Source organism: Geotrypetes seraphini, chromosome 2 (assembly GCF_902459505.1).
Source record: "Geotrypetes seraphini chromosome 2, aGeoSer1.1, whole genome shotgun sequence".
Lineage (NCBI taxonomy): Eukaryota > Metazoa > Chordata > Amphibia > Gymnophiona > Dermophiidae > Geotrypetes > Geotrypetes seraphini.
In genome coordinates, this window is record NC_047085.1 from 332,927,305 (window position 1) to 332,951,324 (window position 24,020).

The following is a 24,020-nucleotide window of genomic DNA, read 5'->3' on the forward strand; positions in this document are numbered from 1 at the left end:
TGCTAAGGTTGCCTCTATCTGGCCCCCTCAGCCATCATCCAAGCGGCCGCGAGTGTCTTCGGATGAGTATTCTTTTCTGGCTGATCCATTTCCTCCAGATGGGGATTTGGATCTTGGGGAGGATTTTCCAGATCCATTAGGGCGGTCTGATGTTTTTGGATAGAAATTTTTTTTCTAAGGCGCCGGTTGACGAGAACGCGTATGTTGTGCGCATGTTTCCTCAGGAGCTCATTCTTCAGATGTCTTCAGTTTTACACTTTGAAGAGGAAGCTAAGGATCCGGTCAGCATCCCACTCTTTGCCTGTGCTTCACGATATTTGGGATGTAGTACATGCTCAGTGGAACATTCCTGATGCATTTTTTTTTTATTAATGTGGTCCCCGGCCAGACTACCCCATTCCAGATGGGGATAGAGATATCTTTAAGTTTCTTGTAGCGTCTTGGCTATTGTGCACAGACATACTGTGCCAGGGAAAGGCATGGCCCTGAGAGATCTTCAGGACCGTAAGATGGAAGCTCTACTTAAACGCAGTTTTGATGTGGCTGTCCAGGCGGCGAATTGTGGCAGTCTTATTTCCAGTGGTCTGTGAGGGCTCTTGACCACGAAGTGGCTGACTGGTTCTTAGTGGATCAGGAAGTTCTTAATATTCAGCTTGGAGCTTTTTTTTCTCTCTGATGCTCTTTATGATCTGTTGGGTGCCTCAGTAAAGTCAATGGCTCTAGGTGTGACAGCCCGCCATACCCTGTGGCTTCGGGGTTAGTGGGCGGATGTAGCGTCTACAGCTAAGCTCGGTAAGTTTCCCTTTTGGGGCTCCTTTCACTTCGGGAAGGAGTTGAATAAGCTGGTTCAGGCCTTGAGTGTCTCTAATGTGCCTCAGTAAAGTAAAAAACAAATCCAAACACCAGAGGACCAACCTCGCTAAGTATCATGTGGTGGTTCTCCCTTGGGAAGTTTGGTGGATTTCTTAGGTATCGCCCTGGCCGGGGTGCAACCTCTTTTCCTTCCAGAGGACGTTTCTTCTAATGCAGGCATTGCTGGTCCTTCTCACAGTTCCAGTCAGAGCCTGGTTGTGGGAATTTTTACCGGGGATGGGCCGAGATCACAATGGATCAGTGGGTCCTGGAGGTGATTCGGGATGGTTATTCTCTGGAGTTTTCACGTTCTTTCCCAGACTTTTGCCTCTCTTCTCCTTGTCAGGCAACATGGATGAGGGCTTTTCGGTAGACTCTCCTCAGGTTGCTGGTCCTGAAAGCGGTAGTTCCAGTGCCTCCTCAGAGGATTAGTACTGACAGATACTACAGGTCCATCTTATTTCTGGCTGTTCTCCCTAGGGAGTTTCTGCCTTCTCTTGATGTGACAGCAGCTTTTCTGCCTATTCCCATTTGGGCCTCCCATCCACGATTCTTTCACTTTGTGATTTTGTGAGAGCATTATCAGTTTAGAGTGCTGTGGTTCCTGGCACCTTCACCAAAAGTCTGGTTCTTATGTCAGCAGCATGCTTTGCGCATATTCGTTGCAGCCTGCAGGACAGTTCCCAAGTCATGGCTCGGGTTGTGGTGTTTCTGTAGTCCTTGGACTGGGTGGTCAACCTGTCTTGCAGCCAGTTGATTCCGCCTCAGTGCTTCAAGTGTCTCGGCGTTCGTTTTTGACACCAGCTTGGGGCGAGTTTTTCCTTCCAGAACCCAGGGTGTGCAAATTGCAGATGTAGATTCATTCTCTGATGGATTGCCAATATCCGCGGGTGCAAGACTTTTTGCAGGTCTTGGGATCCATGGTGGCCTCCTTGGAAGTGGTCCAGTGGGCTCAGGCTCATATGCATCCTCTTCAGTATGCACTTCTTCAGCAGTGGTTACCACAGATTCCCGATCTGGATTCTTTGGTCCCGCTCTGGAGCTTAATTTGGCGCAGCCTACGCTGGTGGCCCATGTCTTCCAAATTGCTTCATGAGTGAGTCGATCAGCCCCAGTGGACAGGGTTTTTCACGGATGCCAGTTTCCTTAGTTGGGGAATTCAATGTCTTGGTCGCTGGGCTCAGGGTTGCTGGTTGCCAGTGGAGGTATCCTAGTCAATCACTGTTCTGGAGACCAGGGCCATTTGGCTAGCATTGGTGGAATTCCAGTCCTGGTTGGAGGGCAGGTCAGTTTGAGTCCTCTCAGACAACGCCACAGCGGTTGCCTGTGTCACTCATAAAGGAAGCGCCATGAATCTTCTGATGGCACTGGAGGCCCCTCTGCTCATGGAATGGGCTGAGGCTCTTCTTCGTGCATCTCGGCTTCCCTCATTACCGGTGTGGATGCTGTCCAGGTGGATTTTCTCAGTCATGTGCTGGTCCCAGTGAGTGGTGTCTCGGGCTGGAAGCCTTCGAGTTGATTATTCAGGCTTGGGGGTCACTCGATCATGGATCTCATGGCCTTGAGTGTCGATGCCAAAGTGCTGAGGTTTTTTTTAGTTGGTGCAGGGAGTATCAGGCCAAGGGCTTGGATGGTCTGGTGCAGGCTTGGCCAATGGAAGGCCTGCTTTATATCTTTCCTCTGTGGCCTCTGGTGGGTGGTGTTCTGCTTTTTCTTTGATTCTCATGGTTCCGGCCTGGCTTGGGCACCAGTGGTTTGCAATTCTGGTTTGTCTGCTTTGGCAGATCCTATTCCACTGTCCCTTTCGCCCGATCTTCTGACTCTGGGTCCCATTCCATTGTTAGATTTGGGTCCTTTTTGGTCTTATGGCTTGGCTCTTGAAAGGGCTCGCCTAAGGAACAAGGAATTTTCAGATAAAGTGACTTCCTCTCTTTTAGAGTCTCGGAGATTTTCCTCCTCTTGGGCTTAGGTTTGAGGTTAGCATATTTTTGAGGACTGGTGTTCTGCACATGGCGTGTTTTCCCTTCGGGCTGCTTTGCCTTACAGTCTGGATTTTCTGCAGGATGGTCTGGAGCGAGGCCTTGCCTGGTTTTCCCTTCAGGATGCCGCTTGGTCTTCCGTTTGCAGTCTTTTGCTTGGTAAACATTTTGCCTCCTCTCTGGATGTGATTCGGTTCTTGAGGATTGCAGAGCTGATCCAGCCACCAGTGTGGTCATTGGTTCCTGCCTGGGATATCCTTCTAGCCTTTTCCGCACTCGTGCATCCTCTGTTTGGGTCTCTCAGCGGCTGTACATGGAAGGACCTTACTCTTAAGGCATTGTTTTTTTTTTCTTGGTGGCCTTTTTTTCTGTGAGACGAGTTTTTATGCTGCAGATCCTTTTTCGTGTAGGCCTTCCTTCATGGAGTTCTTTAAAGACTGGGTCGTGCTGTGGCTGGTCCCCTCTTTTCTTCCAAGGGTGGTCTTGCCATTTCATGACCTGTCAGTGGTCCTCCTGGTATTGTGTTAGCAGGAGAGCTTGTTGGAGCAGAGGCAGTGCACAAGTTGGATGTACATAGGGGCCTTAGTTCTTATGTTCAGCGGACCCAGGAATTCCATAAGTCAGACCGTCCTTTTGTTTCCTTAGCAGGTACTTATAAGGAGGATGGTACTTACAAGGCTACCATTACGCAATGGATTGAGGAGGCTATCGATTCGATGTACCTTCTCCAACAGAAGCCTATTCCAGAATTTCTCATGGCTCCTTCGTCTTGGGATAAAGCAGCTTCTTGGGCTGAATCTTCTTTATATCTTCAGTGGATATCTGTACAGCTTCGGCTTGGTCTTCTCTCTATTCCTTTGTTCGACACTATTGTGTGGATGTTCAGGTGCGTCAGGACACAGTGTTCAGTGAGTGTGTTCTTGTGGCAGCTCTTCAGGGGTCCCACCCATGATGAGTACTGCCTTGGTACATCCCATCTGTTTCTGTGCCGGTCTGGAGGGATGCTAAAGAAGGAGAAATTAGGTCCTTACCTGCTAATTTTCTTTTAGTCCGTTAAGACCGGCACATACCCTGCCCAGTCATTTTATTCAATATTTTCATGAAGAGTAGGGCATTTTCTGCAGAATTTAGTTGTTGCTGGTTGTTTGGGGAGTTGAAAGAGAAATGACATTTGGCTTGGCTGGTTTAGCTGGCAAACTGTGGGGATTTCTGAGAGGTTTTTGGTCTAATCAGTATCTAACAGTGTTCCCTGGTCCGATTTGGGACTATTCCTTTGTTTTCTCCATGTGAATGTGGAGTTTTTTGTTCTTGTTCAGCATAGTTGATTATCCCAAGACAAGCAGGCAGGTATTCTCACATATGGGTGACGTCATCGACGGAGCCCGAATGTGGACGCCTCGCAAGCAGACTTGCTTGAAGAAACGCGCATGCGCGAGTGCCTTCCTGCCCAGCGCAGGGCGCGTCTCCTCAGTTCTCAGTTTTTCGCAGAGCCGAGAAGTCCATCTTTGACTCTCTGCGTTTAACTTTGTTCACTTTGTGCCTTCTCTCAATCGCGGTTTGTGTTTTTTTCCTCACAAATCGCTGTTTTATTTTATTTCCTTTATTTTAGTTAAAAAAAAATTAAAAATTTTTTTCTTCTTCCATTCGATTTCCAGGACAGGCCGCTCGGCCACAGCCTGAGGGCTTCAATTTTGCGGTGGCTATTTTTCCATCTATGTCCCGGTCTGCTACGGGCTTCAAGAGGTGTAGCAAGTGTCAGTGCGTGATCTCTCTTACGGACCCTCACAGCCCTGGGTGAGAAGCTGAAGCATACAGGAGCTCAGGTGGTCTTCTCCTCGATCCTCCCAGTTAGAGGCAAGGGAAGAACCAGGGATGAGCGTATCCAGAGGACCGAGTGCCTACGCGGGTGGTACAGGGCGATGAACTTCGGATTCCTAAACCATGGAGAGGCACTACAGGGACTTCAGGGACCAGACGGACTCCATCTAACCAGTAGAGGTAAGAACATCTTCGGACACCTAGCACGACTGCTTCGTAGGGCTTTAAACTAGGTAAGTTAGGGGAGGGTACCAGTACAGTAAGTAACTATCCGGAGGAGGGGAGTCGCTACTCCACTTCTGAGCTCGAGGTAAGTACTCACATTGCAAACAATTCTTTAGGTGCCACATCAGTTCAGATGGGAAACTTCCCTTGGGAACCTAGCAGTCACAAGGTATGGAGGGCTATGTATGTTAATGCACACAGTCTAGCCAATAAAATTCTGGAATTGGAAACCGAAATAATGACTGCTGACCTGGATGTAGTAGCAATTTCCGAGACTTGGTTCATGGACTCTCATGGGTGGGATATGCCTATACTGGGTTACAACTTACTTCATCAAGACAGAGAGGGCAAGATAGGGGGAGGGGTGGCACTATACACCAAAAAAAGCATCAAAACTACGAGAATCACAGATGTCAAGTACACCAGGGAATCCCTCTGGGTTAACCTGGCCAGAGGCAATGAAAAATGCCTGTACCTTGGTGTAATATACAGACCTCCAAGACAACTGGAAGACAAGGACATAGAATTAATCAATGACATAGAGAATATCACTTTATGGGGGGATACGGTACTGCTAGGGGACTTCAACATGCTCGATGCAGATTGGAACACTCTTTCAGCGTCAACCAGCGGCAGCAGAAGGCTATTATCCTCCATAAGGGGAGCATGACTCAAACAATTGGTATTGGAGCCTACTAGGGCCCAGGCGATACTGGATCTGGTACTCACCAACGGAGAAAGCGTCTCGGAGGTCTCTGTAGGCAATAAGCTAGCCTCCAGCGACCACAACATGGTATGGTTCAACCTCAGAAAAGGTTTCTCTAGATCAAGCACGACAACAAAAATACTCAACTTTCGAGGCACTGACTTTAAACACATGGGAGATTTTGTTCATCGGGCACTGCAAAACCAAGCGGTGACCAATAATGTGGAGGCTATGTGGTCAACCTTGAAATCTACCCTACACATAGCAACAAACCGCTAGATAAAATCGGTAAGTAAACGGCCAAGAAACAACAGACCCCCAATGGTTCACCGCAGAGATCTCAGACCTCGTTAAAGAAAAGAAGCGAGCATTTATTTCCTACAAACGCTCGGAGGAAAAAGAGGCTAAAATAAAATATTTGGCCAGGTCTATAGCTGTCAAGTCGGCAGTCAGAGAGGCCAAGCTTCGAGTAGAAGAAAACTTAGCAAAGAACATTAAAAAGGGGGACAAATCTTTCTTCAGGTATATTAGTGACAGAAAAAGAAACACTGATGGGATAGTATGCATTAGCAAACCTGACGGGAATTATGCAGAATCAGATACAGATAAATGAGTACTTCTGCTCAGTCTTCACCTGCGAGGCGCCGGGGTCCAGCCCACAGTTGCAGGCGAAGCAAAACTCGGAAGACCCGTTTCAGAATTTCCAAGTTTACACCCGGCGACATCTACGGCGAGGTATCAAAACTCAAGGTGAACAAAGCCATGGACCGGACAATCTACACCCCAGGGTGCTCAGAGAGCTGTGTGAAATCCCAGTGGAACCGTTATCCGTACTCTTCAATCTCTCCCTGAGTACAGGAAGAGTCCCCTTGGACTGGAAAACAGCTAACGTTGTTCCTCTGCACAAAAAGGGTTGCAGGGCAGAGGCTGCGAATTACAGACCGGTGAGTCTCACATCGATAGTGAGTAACTCATGGAAACACTAATCAAACGCGAATTAGACAAGATCCTGAACAAGGAGAATCTACGCAATCCCCACCAACATGGATTCACCAAGGGTAGGTCCTACCAATCCAATCTTATCAGCTTCTTTGACTGGATAACTAGAAAGCTGGATTTGGGAGAGTCCCTGGACGTCGTGTACTCGGACTTCAGTAAAGCTTTTGATAGCGTCCCCCACCGTAGGTTATTGAGCAAGATGAAATCAATGGGATTAGGTGTAACACTAACTGCATGGGTCAATGACTAGCTAAGTGGTAGACTTCAGAGGGTGTTGGTTAATGGTACCCTCTCTAAAACGTCGGAGGTGACCAGTGGAGTGCCGCAGGGCTCAGTCCTGGGTCTGATCCTTTTCAACATATTCGTAGGAGACCTGACTCAGGGGCTTCAAGGTAAAATGACATTATTCGTCGACGATGCAAAATTATGTAACATTGTAAGTAAAAGCGATTTGTTCGACAGCATGAAGCAAGACCTGCTTTTACTGGAACATTGGTCCTTGACCTGACAGCTGGGCTTCAACGCGAAAAAATGCAAGGTCATGCACCTTGGCAACAATAATCCATGCAGAACGTACACACTGAATGGTGAGACCTTGGGTAGGACTGCAGCAGAACGGGATTTAGGGGTGATCATTAGTGAAGACATGAAAACTGCCAATCAAGTGGAGAAGGCTTCATCCAAGGCTAGACAAATGCTGGGTTGTATCCGTAGAAGTTTTGTTAGCCGGAAGCTGGAGGTCATAATGTCATTGTACAGAACCATAGTGAGACCTCATCTGGAGTACTGTGTACAATTCTGGAGGCCACATTACTGTAAGGATGTGCTGAGAGTTGAGTCGGTTCAGCGAATGGCCACCAGGATGATCTCGGGGCTCAAGGATCTCACGTACAAGGAAAGGCTGAACAAATTGCAGCTATACTCTCTCGAAGAACGTAGGGAGAGGGGAGACATGATTGAGACATTTAAGTATATCACTGGTCATATCATGGTGTTTAGCCTATCACGCATGACGTCATGTCACCCGGTTCGTTCGTTTTTTTGTTCGAGCCGGGCGCGTCTCACATTCCCAGCACCATTTTGAGAGGAGCCGGCTTTACTATTGTCGGGTTGTAAGAAGCGGGGAGATATTTGGACACTGAATGGATCCCCTGAAGTAGCCTTTTCAGGCGAAACAGAAAGACTTTTCTGTCGGGACAAGGAGTTAGAAGCTTTTTTTGAAGTTCTACACCTTCAGATGAGTGCATTTTTCTCTTTTACCGTGATTCTATGCTCTACGCCTCCACAACCGCTTACACAAGTGAAGTTGAGCTGTAGCCCTCGCTAATAATTTAGTCAGTTTGGGATTCGGGTCACTTTTTTGGACACAATTAATGCATTGAACTTTGCGTACACTGCTTATATTGAAAAAATTTTGAAAAAGATTGGATTCTGCATGAATGGAAATTATCTATTTATTTATATGTATACGGAGTTTTTTTTTATAAACCCGTGATGATGTGAATAGGTTTGGGCATTTGTGTAGTCCCAGCCTTTCACAATTGAGGTTTATTTTTCTCCGTTGTATTATGATTTTTCATACAGTTTGTGTTGTGTCAGCAGTTCTTGTATATGTGGCTTGAATGACTCCCTGCTACTAAACATCATCTACAATACGTTTCTGATAAATATTTATTAACTTGGAGGTCACCCATATGTGAGAATATCTACCTGCTTGTCCTGGGATAAAGCACAGTTACTTACCGTAACAGGTGTATCCAGGGACAGCAGGCAGCTATTCTCACAACCCACCCACCTCCCCAGGTTGGCTTCTCTGCTAGCTATCTAAACTGAGGGACGCGCCCTGTGCTGGGCGGGAAGGCACTCTCGCATGCGCAGTGCGGGCAACTCGAATCTTCAAGTTTCTTCAAGCAAGTCTACTTGTGAGGCGTCTGCATCCAGGCTCCGTTGATGACGTCACCCATCTGTGAGAATAGCTGCCTGCTGTCCCTGGATAACACCTGTTACGGTAAGTAACTGCTTTTCTGCTTGGCTATTCATAAAGACTGATTGTAAACGGGACTACACAACCCACTTGTACTGTAGCCAAAAGTTAGTGTCTCAGTCTCCACTTGCTGGCAGAGGAGCGTAAACCCATCCGTTTCTGTGCCGGTCTAAAAGGGACTAAAAGAAAGAAAATTAGCAGGTAAGGACCTAATTTCTCCTTAACAATCATGCTAAACTAATTTTAATGTTTCATTGACTTTCTAAATTTCTACTTTTTTTTAGATGATATTATGCATAGGATTAAAGAAGCTGGATTTACTGTATCAGATATGAAGGAAATAAACCTAACTCATGAGAAGGCATCACAATTTTATAAAAATCATGAAGAAAAACCATATTTTAATGAGTTAGTAGACTATATGTTAGAGTAAGTAACCACTCAGTTTTGCAAAACTTTGAACTATTAAGTACAAAATTGTCATAGGGCTCCTTTTACAAAGGTGCGCTAGCATTTTTAGTACATGCACCGGATTAGCGTGCGCTAGCCAAAAAACTACCACCTGCTTAAAAGGAGGTGGTAGCGGCTAGCGTGCGGCATTTTAGCGCGCGCTATTCCATGCGTTAGGGCCCTAACGCACCTTTGTAAAAGAAGCCCATAATATGTAACAGATTTTTTGTCAATTGGTTCAATATAGAGATAATTTTCAAAGATATTTACCTATGTAAACTAATTTTAAAATGCAGAAATAGCTACCCTGCTATTTACAAAACTGTAGTGTGGTTATTATGCTGGCTGCGGCTCCAACGTGCTGTTACCACCATGGCCGGCGCTAAAAACCACCCTACAAATTTGTAAAAGGGAGGGTTATTGCATGATGCCATTTTACACTAACTCTAGTAAGCAGAGATATTCCTAGAAGTGGAGTTGGAGCAGAGTTTGGACCTATGGGCATTTTTTGGTTTTTGAAAAGCATACGTATAATTTAGTGAGAAAAGTTGCTGCCATATATGCTTGAATATAAACTGAGATTTTGGGGCCAAAAAAATGGCCCAAAATTAGGATCTCAGTTTACAGTATATTTGAGACACCACTTGACCACTGGTGCGGCTTTCCTCTTCTTCTTCCTCCACTCAACTCTGATGACCATCAGGGCTGTGCACTGCCATACACTGCCTTCCCCCCCCCCCTGAATACCAGCGCTGCTGTCCATTATAGAGGCCCCTCCCTGATGAATATAGCACTGCTATCCTACTTATCCACTAGAGAATGACACAGGGACAAATTTGTCTCCATCTCCATGGGAACTCATTTTCCTGTCCCATTCCGGGGGTTCTTTTCCTGTCCCTGCCCCATTCCTGCAAGCTCCGTCCTCATCTGCACAAGCCTCAAACACTTTAAAATCATAAGTGTTCGAGGTTTGGTAGTTAAAGCTGAGCTTACAGGGATGGGGCAGAGACAGGGACAGTGACAAAACTCATGGGGACTGTACTGGGAAATTGAGTTCTTGCGGGTACAGGGACAAATTTGTCCCCGTGTCATTCTCTATTATCCACCCACTCTCCAGTCAACAGCTTACCAGTTGGTGCAGAAGAAAGCTGCTGCCATAAAGCAGAAGAAACCTGTGACCACCAATGGCGAATACAGATCCAATGCGGAGCCTTGAGCATTTGTGCATGCTCAAGGCCCGATGTCTCTCTCCCCCTCTGAGAATCTCGGAGAAGGCAGGAGCCATCAAGTCTTGAGCATGCGCAAGTGCTCAAGGTCCCAAACTTGATGTGTATATGTCGGCAGTCATGGCTCTGGAGGCTTGTTCTTGGAGACAGATGCTCAAGAAAGTATGCTGGGGGAATACTTCTTGAGCTAGCGCCATTAGACAAAATCACTCAAGAGTAAGAATATCTGCATTCTGTTTGTTCCAGAGATGGCACTGCTAAGCCTGTCGAGCAAATGCAAGAAGATTAAAAAAATGGAGTGGGGGGTGTAGAATAAGTTTGAAAGGGTCGGAAGTAGAGACAGGAAGGGGAAGACTAACTTGTAGGGAATTAGGGATGGGGCTTAGGATTAGCTAGGAGAGTGCTGGGGAGCAAATGTGTGGGGGGAGATAGGTTTCAGGAAAGAGAAAATAAATAGAGAGAAGACTATTTTAATTGCACAAATGCACATAAGCAGCCAGGCTGATTGTATCAAAAAGGAAACCACTAATAGCAGCTGCATCATTGTAGAACTCCCTATCCCACCTAGTTTGCTGTCCATTTTGTCCAGCAATGATTTTTGGCTGTAACATTGATTTTTTTTTTTTTTGCCAAAATGAAATCTAAAAAGATAATGAAGATCATTGCTCTATATACACACCACCCAATATTGAAAATGATTTAACTAGGCAGGAAAGATAATCCATAAACTACAAACTTGAAAGTGCCAAAATGGAAGATTGGGTTCTTACCATTGGTAATCTTCTTTCTGTAAATCCCTTACGGATTCTGTACTCAAGGTGAATTATCCTCATTCATGAATTGGGTCTTGCAGAAATCCACATACTTTTTTCTGCACGGCTCCTCCCACTTAGCCTATAAGCACAGAACCCCCTGTAGTTTAGTCCAAGAGCCAACAAACAGCACTGGAACTAAACAAGGAAAGAAAAGGGGGCATGGGGAAATTACCCACTACATAACAGCATTCTGTTCTGCTCTGCAAGATAAAAGAACAATGAATAAACAGGCAACAAGGAAAACATAGGCAATAAAAGGGCAACAAGGGAACCAACCTGCCATGTGCAACAAGCACAAAGAAGGAACATACCTTCAATACGGTCGTATATATGCCTGTCAGGATGCTTTCCCAGAGAGCCCATCTACTGGCTGGAAGATACTGTGGCCTAAAAGAAGAAACATCTGAGGCAGAAACATACACGAAGGACAGAGTAGACAGAGGGCAGGCCTTACAGAATCCATAAGAGACTAACAGAAAGAAGATTACCAAAGGTAAGATCCTAATCTTTCATTCTGTTACATCCCTTCCAGATTCCATACCAAAGCAATGAAAAAGTCGAGTGGGGCAGAAGAGCCTGTCCGCAACACCGAGGCCCCGAACACGGCATCAGCTCGAACTGCCACATCCACTCTGTAAAAACTAAGAGGGAGGGGGATTGAGACTTTTATACTACTTTTTTGTAGTTTTACAACCACATTCAAAGCAGTTGACATACAGGTACTTCAAACTACTACGGGTACTATCTGTCCCGGTGGGTTGACAGTCTATCTAATGTACCTGGGGCAATGGAGGATTAAGTGACTTGCCCAAGGTCACAAGGAGCAGCGCAGAGTTTGAACCCACAACCTCAGGGTGCTGAGGCTGTAGCTCTAACCACTGTGCCACTTTCTCCAAACTAGTAAAGATATGAAGAGACGACCAAGAGGCCGCTCTACAAATCTTGGCTGGATTAACCACTCAAAACTATGCCAACGAAGCAGCGACACCTCTAGTTGAAATGACTATGCGAATCCATCTGGCCATGCAAATCCATCTGGCAACAGAGGCCTTAGATACAGGTCTACCTCTCCTGGACTGAGTAGTCAGGACAAACAAATGATCAGAGAGACGGAAGTCATTGGTTCTCTCCAAAGCAAGACTCTACAGATATCCAATTTCCACAAAATCTTATACTTTTCAACAGACCCCGTGGGACTAAAGGCAGTCAGACGAACCTCCTGGGTAACATGAAATTCCAAAACCACCTTTGGAAGAAAGGAGGAAACCGTATGGAGGGAGACTCCGGTCTCTGTAGTCCAGAGAAATGGCTCTCTGCAAGAGAGAGCCTGCAACTCCGAAATGCATCTGGTAAAGACCATTGCCACAAGGAACACAGTTTTGACCGTAAAGTCCAAGAGAAGCAAGTGCTTAAGCAATTCAAAGGGAGCTGCAGCAAGATCTGTCAGAAACACAATAAGATTCCATATTGAAAAGGGTTAGTGCAGGGGCGGCCATAGACGAAGCACCCCCCTGAAAAATTTGATCATGTTGGGGTGAGTGGTAAGTGAACGAGAACCAGTGTGCACCCGGAAACAAAAAAGTCCTGCCACCTGGACTTTGAAGAAGCTACTGCTAGGCCCTTATCCATACCGGCCTGCAAAAAGACTAGGATCACTGGGAAGAGAGCAGACAGTGGCTCTACCCGGTCCTTGGCACACCATAGCTGGAAGGCCTTCCAAGCCTTGGCATAAACTGCCATAGTTAGAAGGCTTCTTAGACTTCAAAAGAGAGGCAATCTTCATGTCCGAATAACATAACAAATTCACTTATATACTGCAGTAACCTCTCAGTTCAACGCGGTTAACAACAATCAAGAGACTGTACAATAGATCTTTAGCATTTTTCTAAAGGAAAGATAGAAGTTAGAGTTTGTTATCAGGACAGAAAACGGTTTATCCCATGATCCAGCTTGAAAAGATAAAATTCTATAGAAAAATCTTTTGTATATTCAACCTTTTACAATAGGAAATGTAAATAATCTAAAATGAAGAGAAAAACATTTTCTGTTAGTAAATTTAAAATGATCAATAATATAATCAGATATAAGGCTAAATAATATCTTGTAGCAGGTACAACCTAACTTGAATAATATTCTTGCCTCAACTGGGAGCCAATGTAGATTCCAATGGAATTTAGTTACATGATAAAATTTTTTCAACTTGAAAATTACCCAAATAGTCGTGTTCTGAATGATCTGCAACCTTTTGGTATTCTTTTTACTGGAGGCCAGATAAATGATGTTATAATAATCTAGAGAGCTCAAAATCAATGATTGTACCAGTAGTATAAATGAGGAAGGATCAAAATATGCCCTAATCAATTGCAATTTCCATAGCATAAAATAAGTTTTCCTAACTAGTGTATTAATTTGAGCATCGAATGATAGATTTTGGGTTAAATAAACCCCTAAATTTTTTATAACTGGCATAATAGAATATGTAATGCTGTTCAACTTTATAGTGTTCTCTGTGATCTTATTGGAAGGTGAGGCCAGGAAGATTTTAGTTTTGTCTGGGTTGAGTTTGTAGAGTATCTGTTAATAAAGATAGGATCAGGATTACAATTGTTATACTGTCTACATAGCTATAGTGTATGATTTTAAAGGAAGCTAATCATGTTCCTAAAGATTAAACAGTGTTGGAGAAAGAGGTAATCCCTGTTGCACTCCACATGTATTTTTCCATTTAAATGAATAGTTTTCATCTTTATGAACCTGATAGGTACAACTCTCTAGGAAACCATTAAATCATAGGAAAGCATGTCCTGATATTCCTATAGCAGATATCTCAATAAGGTCTCATGATCAATGAGATCGAGCACACTGCTAAGATCAAACTGAAGAACTAAGGCACTTTTACCTATTCTATATAGTTGGTGAAGATGGTCTAACAGTGACATTAGTACAGTCTCTGTGCTATGGATAGAGCAAAATCATGATTGGGATGGATGTAAGATTGAGAATCTGTCTAGATCAGGGGTGCCCAACGCATCGATCGCGATCGACAGGTCGTTCGCTCAGGCGACCCCAGTCGATCGCACAGCAGGTTCCCTTCTTCCCTTCTCTTTTTTTCCCCTCCTGACTGGCCCGCCTCTTAAAGAACGCTGGCCAATCAGAATGCTGGAAGGGCGGGGTGAAGGTCGGTGGGGGACGGAGCTCAGCGCATCACAAGAAATAGAAGCGCCTGTAATGATTGAGGTAAGAGCGAGGCCTAATGCTGCCCGATATACAATTTAAAAAACCCCAAAATCGGCCTCCCAATCAGTGGCGTACCGAGGTGGGGCGGTCCGCCCCCGCCCCGGGTGCACGGTTTGGAGGGATGCACAGCCGTCTGGGTCCTCCTGCCCTTCCTTTCCACCAGTCTGCGCACGGGGCTCGCACCCGCCGCCCAAATGGTGCTGTTGGTTATCGCGAGACTCGCAGGAGTTGACGGCACCATTCGAGCGTCGGCACGGGACCAGGCAGGCGTGAGTCCCGAGCGCGGACCGGGGGAATAGAAAGGCAGGATGACCCGGACCTGGCCGGCTGTGCACCCCTCCAAGCCGTGCACCCGGGCGGATCGTCCCCCTTCTAAATCCATTGTAGTTGTCTTTTATTCAGTTCCACTAATGAGCATTGTGACAGGCAGTTCTTATGGGGCAGTTCTTGGAAGTATTTCTTTGTTTTTCTGTGCCTAAGTATTCTATTAATTTAACTTCCTTATTCCTGTGGGGATCTCCAAAGGGGACGAATGGGAGACGGCCGGTGGCAGGTGGTACTTTAGCAATTCTTACAGATTGCCATAGGCCTCAGGAGCTGTCTTCCCTCTGCCGTGGTCCTGCCCCTCCTCTAAGTCAGAGACAGGCTTGGGGCAGAGGGAAGACAGCTCCTGAGGCCTATGGCAACCTGCAAGGATCGCTAAAGTACCAGCGATCCTCTCTGCAGACTGCTCCCTGCTGGAATTAGGTAAATGGATGTGGGGAGGGTAGGCCTTCGGGGGGGGGGGGAGTGCAGTCCTTCAAGGGGTAGTGCAGGCCTTCAGGGGGGGAGTCAACCTTTGAGGGGGAATGTGCAGACCTTCAGGGGGGGTCAGGCCTTCGGGGGAGGGGGGCTGTATAATAAAAAAATATTTGAACATAAATACAAAGTACACTCGGTGTGTGTATATATATATATATATATAAATAAATATATATATGTTTAGCATTTTTATTGTTGGTAGATCATTTTGACTTGGTCATTTTAAAAGTAGCTCGCAAGCCCAAAAAGTGTGGGCACCCCTGGTCTAAATAATTTCTCAATTCAACACTCATTAGTCCCTCCATTATTTATATAAAGAAAGAAATAGCTGCAATTTGACGATAATTGCTAATGAGGACTAAAGACTCTCTTGAATTCTTGGTTATGGGTGTAATTAGAATATGGCCTAAATTTGCCAGAAATTCACTATTCTGCAGTAACATTGTAATCCAATCAAACACATCTCTTCTGAATTTCAAAGGAGCTGATTTTAAAATAACTGGGGGACAATTGTCTAAAGGACAATTTGATTTTACATATTTATTATTTAACTTGTCAAATTCTTCCCAATCTGGAGTTTTAAACACATTCCACATTAAGTCTGCCTGAAGAAAACATTATCTTAGGATCTGAAATGTCAGTACCAACAAAAGTTTGTGCCAGTTTTTGCAATTTTGAGCACAAATATTGAGCAAATTCATCTGAGTTAGGTTTAGAAACTTGTGGTGCCTGTTTTAAATTGCTCACATCAAATATTGTATTATAATATTGCAAATAATTCTTTAGTATTAAGTACATTGGTACCAATTTTAAAAGAATAACTGCTTCTTTTCTTTTTGATTTTTCTTTTGTAATTCAGAATACTAGCTCTCCAGATTTCTCTATCCTCGGTCTTTCCTGATTTATGCCATAATCTTTCTAGACATATAGCTGATTGCTTCAATTCGAGAAGTTCATAATCGTATCAACTTTGATCCCTATGTTATCGTTTTTTCAAAGTGTTTTTGCTAAAACTCTCCCAATATGAGTGAAAATTTGTTTAGTATCTTGGAACGAGAGGTTATAACATTTCCAAAATTCTAAAGAATCAATTTGTTTTCTTACTTTGATAGTCTTTTTTTAATTTTGGGTTCTAGGACAACACAATTTCAGCCAGCTTAAATTAAAATTTAACAATAAGTGATCTGACCATATTGTAGATGTCCAATCGCCCGGGATAAAATAAAGATTAGGGGATGGAGTATATTTTTAAGAGAAAGACACTAAGGGCTTCGGGGCTGTTACCACGCTGCAGCCGCTAGCGCAGCTTTGTAAAATAGGCCCTAAATCTAAGTGATGGACTTTTTTATGTGTTTTAGGTGTTGGAAATGGAGAGGTCAATGATGATAGAAAAACTTTCAAGTCTTTTACTAAAGTGTCTTCCTCATTATTTAAGTGAAGATTGATATATCTCAATAGCACTCCCACTAACTCCACTGCATGCAAAATCTTTCACATGAATATTCATTGTGGATATCCTGAAACGTATCAAGCTGATGTGCCTCTAGGACCAGATTTGGGAACCACTGCCATATGGTCTATATCTACCACTGCCATATGGGACCTCCAGGACTAGGTTTGGGAACCACTGCCATATGGTCTTTATCTATCAGCAGGCAGTCTCCCTGATACTATGGGCCAGAAAATAGAGCTTCCCCTCCTGAGGAAGCTATCGTTGTGAAACTCGAGTCGGTGGGCCGGCTCTATTCACGATGTTGGGGATTAATGAGGAGATTTATGTCGAGCACAGGCATACTGCAGTAAAGATAAGTACACCAGGAAAAACTTCTAAAGATAAGTAATGTAGAAAGACTAATATAAAATATCTGTGAATTCAATACAACAAATATCCTGGTTTTCTTGGATTGGCAAGTGCAATGATGATCCCTTTGCTGGCATGTGCTCGTTTTTAATTGAGCACGTAAGCTGGTGATCTGAGCACTTCACTTTATAAGTAAAATTATACTGGTATTGAATGAATTGATTATTGAAAAACTCCTGTGATTTTGAATGAACGAAAGCTTTATCTACCACTGCCATATGTTTCTTCATTTTTCTCTGTTTCATTAACTTTATAGAATTATCCTTTATAGTAGAAATTCTATAAATGGGTATTTCTATTTAGGAGCTCTGATACTTTGTGGTGAAAACTTATTCCATAACAGGATCTGATTGCCCAGATTCTATTATAGAATACTAGCATAGCTTGGTATCAGGTGAACCTTGCATTTAGATGCCCACAAGTACATAAGCCATAGATCTAGTGTAACTGCAGGAACCTAAATGTGGGAATGGCAAATGTAACTAAAAATTATTCAGTAAGTTGCATGCATAAGTGGAAGACATGTCTATGTTCTACTTGTGCTCTGCTTACCTTTATGCACCCCTTGCATTTGTTTGTTATAGCAGATATGCACACCCTAAAAGAATAGCTCAGGATGCTTACACATATAAGTGTGATTTTTCTCTGCATTTCCATGTGTGTTCCTAGTAAGATTTGCCCTTCATATGTTTACTAGCCACTGGTAAATGTATAGGTTCTTATGAAAATTTATCTGAAGATATTTTTGTACAGTACTACGTACACACTACCATATAATATTGTTGTCACTATATTAGAAAAAAACTTATATTCCAATGCAATAGGTGTGTCATTCTGGCCAAACAGGTAATTTCCCCAATGCCACGAGCTCTGCAGAAAGAATCCATTCTGATTTTTTCTGTTACCCTCTTACTTCTCTGAGAGCTCTATTGCCACCTACAATTTTTTCTTTCTCCATGCAAGTCTGAAGGAGTGTTTCTGTTCTGCTCTCCCCTTTTCTTTATTTTATTCAGTGTTTTTCAGTTAATTTTTCATGGTTTCAGTGCTCAGAACCTATCAATTTCAAGGTCAGCTCTGCCTGCATGGAGAAGAAGCAGACTGAGGTCTGCAGCCGACAGGCCAATCCCTTGTGGTACTTGTTGGGCAGCCTGCAAAAGTATTTTTGGAGCTCGAGGCCATCCCCATTTATCGTCCTTCACCTATTGCTTAACAGGGGTTTGAGCACAGGCTGTTAGGCAGGGTGCCAGTTGCATTTTCACCTTCCACCCATTTTGGTAGTGCATCTGTCAGTCCTCAGGGTTGGGGGTTCAGTCAGATGTTGGGTCTGATTGGCAACCCAAAGATCAGCATTGGCAAGGACTTTCAGCATGAGGTAGTGATTTCTTCTCCTTTCCAGTTACTGTACATAGCTGAGGCAGGCTGCAGCATATTTCCAGCACAGGTCACAGTGAGTAAGGCTGTCACAGCTAGAGAATGGCACGGTCACAGTTACCCGCGGGTAGCTGTGGGTAATCTGCTGAAACAGTGAAAAAAAAAACTGGTCGCCGCAGGTACGGGGACAAGGTCATTCACCATCCCGTGGAGTGATGAATGACCTTGTCCCTGCAGTAAAGTATCTGCCACATTGCTTCCCTTCCCACCCCTCCTAGTCAGCAGCCCTCCTTGCGATCGTGACACTTTCTTCCTCCTGCCGGCGGCAAAAAAATCTCCCATCCAGGCATCTCTTCCCCTCGTTTAGCCACCTCCCTCCCTTTCTCCCTCACCTTTGCAGGTGCTTTTCAGAATGTTCTCTTTCTGAAGTGTCCAGACATGGTAACTGTTATCACAAGTCCCGTGTGATAGCCCCAAAGCTTCTCTGATGCACTTCCTGTTTTCGCCTGGGCATCTTGCATCAGAGGAGAAGCTTTGGGGCCGTCGTGCGGGACTTGTAAGAGTGGTTATCATATCCAGACACCTCAGAAATAGAAGTTGCTTACGTGTAATGGTAGTTCTCCTTGGACAGATGATCTTACAGCCACACAACAAGGTGACGTCACTGTGACGGAGCCGACTTGGCATTCTCAAGCTGAGAAAGCTCTAGAAAGCTTAAAACGCATGCATCAGCCTTCCCGCCCAATTGTATCTACTGTATATATATATATATATATATATATATATATATATATATATATATATATATATATAAACCCTCTCCATTACTGTCAGTAATGTGGGGGTTTTTATATATATATATATATATATATATATATATATATATATATATATATTGTAACCAGACTTCGTGCCTGCCCTGGTTCCGGATAGGGTTCCTATTGAGACTCCCAGTAAAACCCGGAAAGGAGTGCCCAAAGGTTGTCCTTGGAAGAATCGGGCTGATTCTCACCCTGACCTCCAGAGGGAGTTGGAATATCCTGAAAGTCCCCTAGACCAGCAATATTCAGGTCACCAAAGGAGGAGCTCTAGAGCTGCTTTGAGGACTGCTGAATCAGCCAGGTTAGGGTGTGGCCCAATCAGTATAAAACCAGCAGCTCAGTTCAAGGGAGGAAGCAGGTAAGGGAGAAGGTTGGGACCTTTGCTCCCTGCGAGTCTCCTTGGGCCAGGCAGAGGCGAACCCGTCTCACCCATGGAGGTACAAGAAGCTGGAGATATTTTGGAAGAAACTGTGCCTGAGCTGGAACTCCCAATGGAAACTGAACTCTTGCCAGAGGAAATGAGCTTGGCTGAGGAAGCCATGGAAGTTGGTTTGTCTACCAGCTGTACCTGCTAAAGGAAGCTAACAGTGAAGAATCAGTGAGTGCATTTTTTTTGTGTGTTTGTTCAGCTTGCTGTGTGTAAAAGACTTTCTTGAATGAAGCTGAACCTTGAAGGACTTTGTGGTTTCTTTTCTGCTCTGTTTTTTTTTTAGTTAAGAAGCTGTTAGTGCCTGAATTGAGGGAGAGGTTTGCTATAATCTGGGAGGGAAATTTGAAGCTATTATAAGCTAAAAAGTAAAGCAAACCTGAGGCACTCTCCTTATCCTGACAGTGCAAGGCTTGGCTGTCAGAGGCTTCTTTTGAAACACTAGCAATAGGGCAGCCAGTGCCTTAAATCCTATTGTGTTATTCAGTGTTTGGAAGGAACTAAAATGCCCTGTTTAGGAGCATGGTTAATTGAGAGCTAAAACCCAGTGGGGTGAAAGAAAAAAAAAAAAAGTATTCTTTTTGTTTTTATTTATGTTTGGACTGTTCATTACTCTGCTTGGTGAACTTGGACTGAAGATATTTCACTTACCTGTTTTGAGTAGGACTTCTAATAAGCCTGCCCTTATTACTTTGAAGATAATAAATCCTGAATTTTTTTTTACTTCTCATTCTGAGGAATTGTGGTTTATTTTTGCTTTTGGTTCTTGGTGTCATTCTTTGACTGCAGGGTGACTCCAGTCTGGGTCACACGCAGGTGTCATTGTTGTGTAATCACTGTATGTGCTGTGGAGTCTTACTCAGGCCCCAGACCCGGTTACACATATTTGGTATCAGGAGTGGGATAGTGCACCTCCTGCAGGCGACACCAAGGCACTGCAATTTTGAAAAAAAAAAAAAGGAAATTTTTTTTTTTGTGTACTATTTTTGAACTTGTGCTGAAAAGGCAAATTTGATTATCCTTTATTTTGGTCAATTGAACTATTGGACTATTTACCCATTTATTGTTGGAGACTTTTTGTCTGAGAAGTTCCGGTAACCTAAATGAAGGAGGAGTTTCCATCCAGAAACCGGAAGCAGGAATAAAGCCGGCGGCATATCCTGTGGAGAAGTGCGGCTAAGAGTGAGTTGGAGTTCGGAGGTGGTGTGAACAGATCATAGTTCCCGACCCGAGTTCCAGGAGGACCCAGATGACCCCGTGGCCGTCCCATAATCCAGTTCCAGACCGCAGACAGCACGGGCGGTGCAACCAATCAGCACGAATGCGAAGACTTACCAGTACCTCCGGTAAGAGTACCTAGGGGTAGCTGGTGAGGATAAAGTGGTGCTGGTTGGGGAGGGCTGGAAGCTGGGGGGCGGATAGTGAGGGAGGAACATACTTTCCAAGCGGCCACACTTGGGTTTTCTTCTCTTGTTATTTATTTTTCCAGGTGATCGGGATGGAGCAGGCCCAGATCCTAGCCACATTTGCCGGCGAGCAACAGCGCCAGTGTGATGATTTGAAATCCATTCTGAAGTCAAGCGAGGAACGCTGGCAGGCGAATCAGGAAGCGATGATGCGGCAGCATGGGGAACTGATTTCCACAATGCAGGACCAGGCCAAAGTATTTTCACAGATTCTTCAACAGACTGCTATGCATCCTGGAGGACAGACATTACCATCCGTATCTGTTCCAGTGCCGGTAGGACCTAATCCTTTATTGCATGTAAATTTATGCAAGATAGCACCCGGGGATGCCCCAGACGATTTCCTTAATTCATTTGAAAGAATTGCTGTAGCTGCCGGGTGGCCTCCTGAATAATGGGTGTACCGGTTACTGCCTTGCCTGGCCGGGGAGACTCTAGCGGCATTCCAGACCCTAGGGCCCGAGCTTGCCCTGTAGTAAAAGCCCATATATTGGATTTCTTAGGCTACACCACAGAACACTACAGACAAAAGTTCAGGGCAACCACAATGCTTCATACAGAACGGCCTAAAGCGTTGCTTCAGCGTATTACCAAACTGGCTGAAAAATGGCTGCAACCAGTTCTGAATGATGCCAGGGCCTTATTCACAGAAATAGTGAGGGAACAACTATTAGAAGCTGTCCCAAAGAACATCAGGTCCTGGATTAAGAGGCAGAACTGTAAAACCTTAGGACAAGTTCTGGAAGTGGCTGAAGCGTTTATAGATGCCCAGGAACCTTCAGGAGAGAATATGAGTCCCTTAGCTGAAGCCACATCTAGATTGAACCCACGGGAGTTAGGTAAAGGTTGGGGTAAGAAACTGCAGGTTAAGGATCCCAGTGGCCCTAATCCTAAACCCAACACACAGGGTGGGGACAGAAGATGTTACAAGTGTGGAAAGCCGGGACACACACGTCAGTTTTGTAAGACCTCTGAACCTGAAGCTGAAATTAAAGTTCCAAATAAGCAGGCTCAGGTTTACGAGAAGAAAGAACCAACGACCCATCAGAGCATGTTAGGTTCAAAGGTTCCAGGTAACGAGGGGAAGGTTAAATACCTTGTCAAGGTACTAGTAGGGGGCCATGAGGTGATACAGGGGCTGATCAATCCATGATGGCTGTTCCATTTTGGAGAAGGATTTTTCCTGGAGAGAAGGAGTCGTTTGGGGCTGGTAAAGTGGTGATCAAATGCATACATGGAGACAGTGCCCATTATACTCTGAGGCCAACTACCCTCCTAAACCGGGACCGTGTATACCGGGTGCCTATGGCCCTGATTCCCGGGGTCCCCTATGAAATAGTTTTGGGTCAGGATTGGGCCGGGTTAGAGGACTGTTTGCAAACTAAGCAAGGGTTGGTTAACACCCGTTCCCAAGGTAGCCCTAGCCCGGAGCCTGAGGCCCCGTTGGGAAAAGTTTTTCCCTTTAAGAAAGGAGTGATTAGACCACCGGCACAGACTCAGGACAGGGTCTCCAGGGCCCAGAAAAGGAGGCAGCAACAACAGAGGGCACAGAGTCTTAAACAAGCGGAGCGAAGGAAAGAATTCCCCAGTCTCCCTCAGGAAATTAGCAATACTTTCCCCACATTTGCCCAAGAACAGAAGGCTGATCCTTCATTGAAAGAACTGTGGCTTCAGGCTACAGGGCCTCAATCGGCTGGATCAGGTTTAAAAGTTATACGGGGTCTCCTTTACAAAGAAAGAGCTGGCACCTCGGACCAGGCCAGGGACGGGGAACAGTTAATTATTCCCAAGGGATTTAGGAAGCCCATCTTACAAACCGCCCATGACTCACCCCTAGCAGGGCATAAAGGGATTCAGGCCACACAGGTACAGGTACAGCGGAGATTCTACTGGCCTGGGTGGAGACAAGAAATTGAAGATTTTTGTAAATCTTGTCCCACCTGCCAAAGGCTGGCTTTGAGTAAACCGGCACGGGCACCTCTGGTGCCTATACCTGTGGTGGAAGAGCCTCTCTCACGGTTAGCCATGGATATTGTAGGACCTTTGGAAAAGACTCCTAGGGGTTACCAATTCATTTTTGTAGTAATGGACGTGGCCACTCGATTTCCTTGGGCTTTTCCTTTACGGAAGGCGACCTCAGGGATATTGATGAAGGAACTCATGGGATTATTCTCTACCATAGGTTTTCCGAGGGAAGTTCTTTCGGACCGGGGAAGCAATTTCTTGTCTAGGGAAATGGAGGAATTCTGGAAGGGACTCGGGGTGAGACATATCCGAACCTCTGCTTATCACCCTCAAGCCAATGGGTTAGTTGAGAGGTTCAATCAATCTCTTAAGCATATGTTAAAGAAGGGATTGGAGGACAATCTGCGGGATTGGGACCTGTTCATTCCTTTTGTGCTATTTGCTGCTAGGGAGAAAGTACAGGATTCCCTGGGGGTTAGTCCCTTTGAATTATTATATGGTCGGGCTCCCAGGGGACTTCTTGATGTGATCAAGGAGGGGTGGGACCCTCCCGAAGAGACAGGAACAAATATTATTTCTTACCTATCCCAGTTAAAGAAGAGACTGACACAAGTGTCTAAATTGGGGAGGGAAAATCTTGAGTGGGCTCAGAAGAAGCAGAAAGTCTACTATGACCGGGGGGCTAAAGAACGTCAATTCTCGATAGGGGATAGAGTATTAATTTTGGTGCCCTCGGATCCTCATAAATTTCTAGCCCATTGGAAGGGTCCCGCCACAATTATGGAGAAAGTTGGCCCGGTGAGTTATCGAGTTAAGGAGGAACAAGGCCGGGTACAGACGTACCACGTCAACCTCCTAAAGGCCTGGCAGGATAGAGAAGCTTTAGCTCTCATAGCACAGCGCTGCCAGGAGGACGATCTAGGACCCCAGATAGCGGACTTGACACAGACTGAAAAGGTGAACGTGGGGAAAGAGTTGTCTGAATCTCAGTCTCGTCAAGTACAGACACTCGTTGGC

General features: G+C 45.0%; 1 protein-coding gene across 6 annotated transcripts in view; it reads left to right on the forward strand.

Moving 5' to 3' along the window:
• NME8 (NME/NM23 family member 8) overlaps positions 1-24,020 on the forward strand; it is a 548,390-nt gene that overhangs the window by 490,036 nt on the left and 34,334 nt on the right. For all 6 annotated transcript variants that reach the window (XM_033930225.1, XM_033930226.1, XM_033930230.1 and 3 more), the window contains one exon: positions 8,848-8,992. In XM_033930225.1, the coding sequence (XP_033786116.1) occupies positions 8,848-8,992 (145 nt within the window). The remainder of the gene's footprint in view (positions 1-8,847; positions 8,993-24,020) is intronic.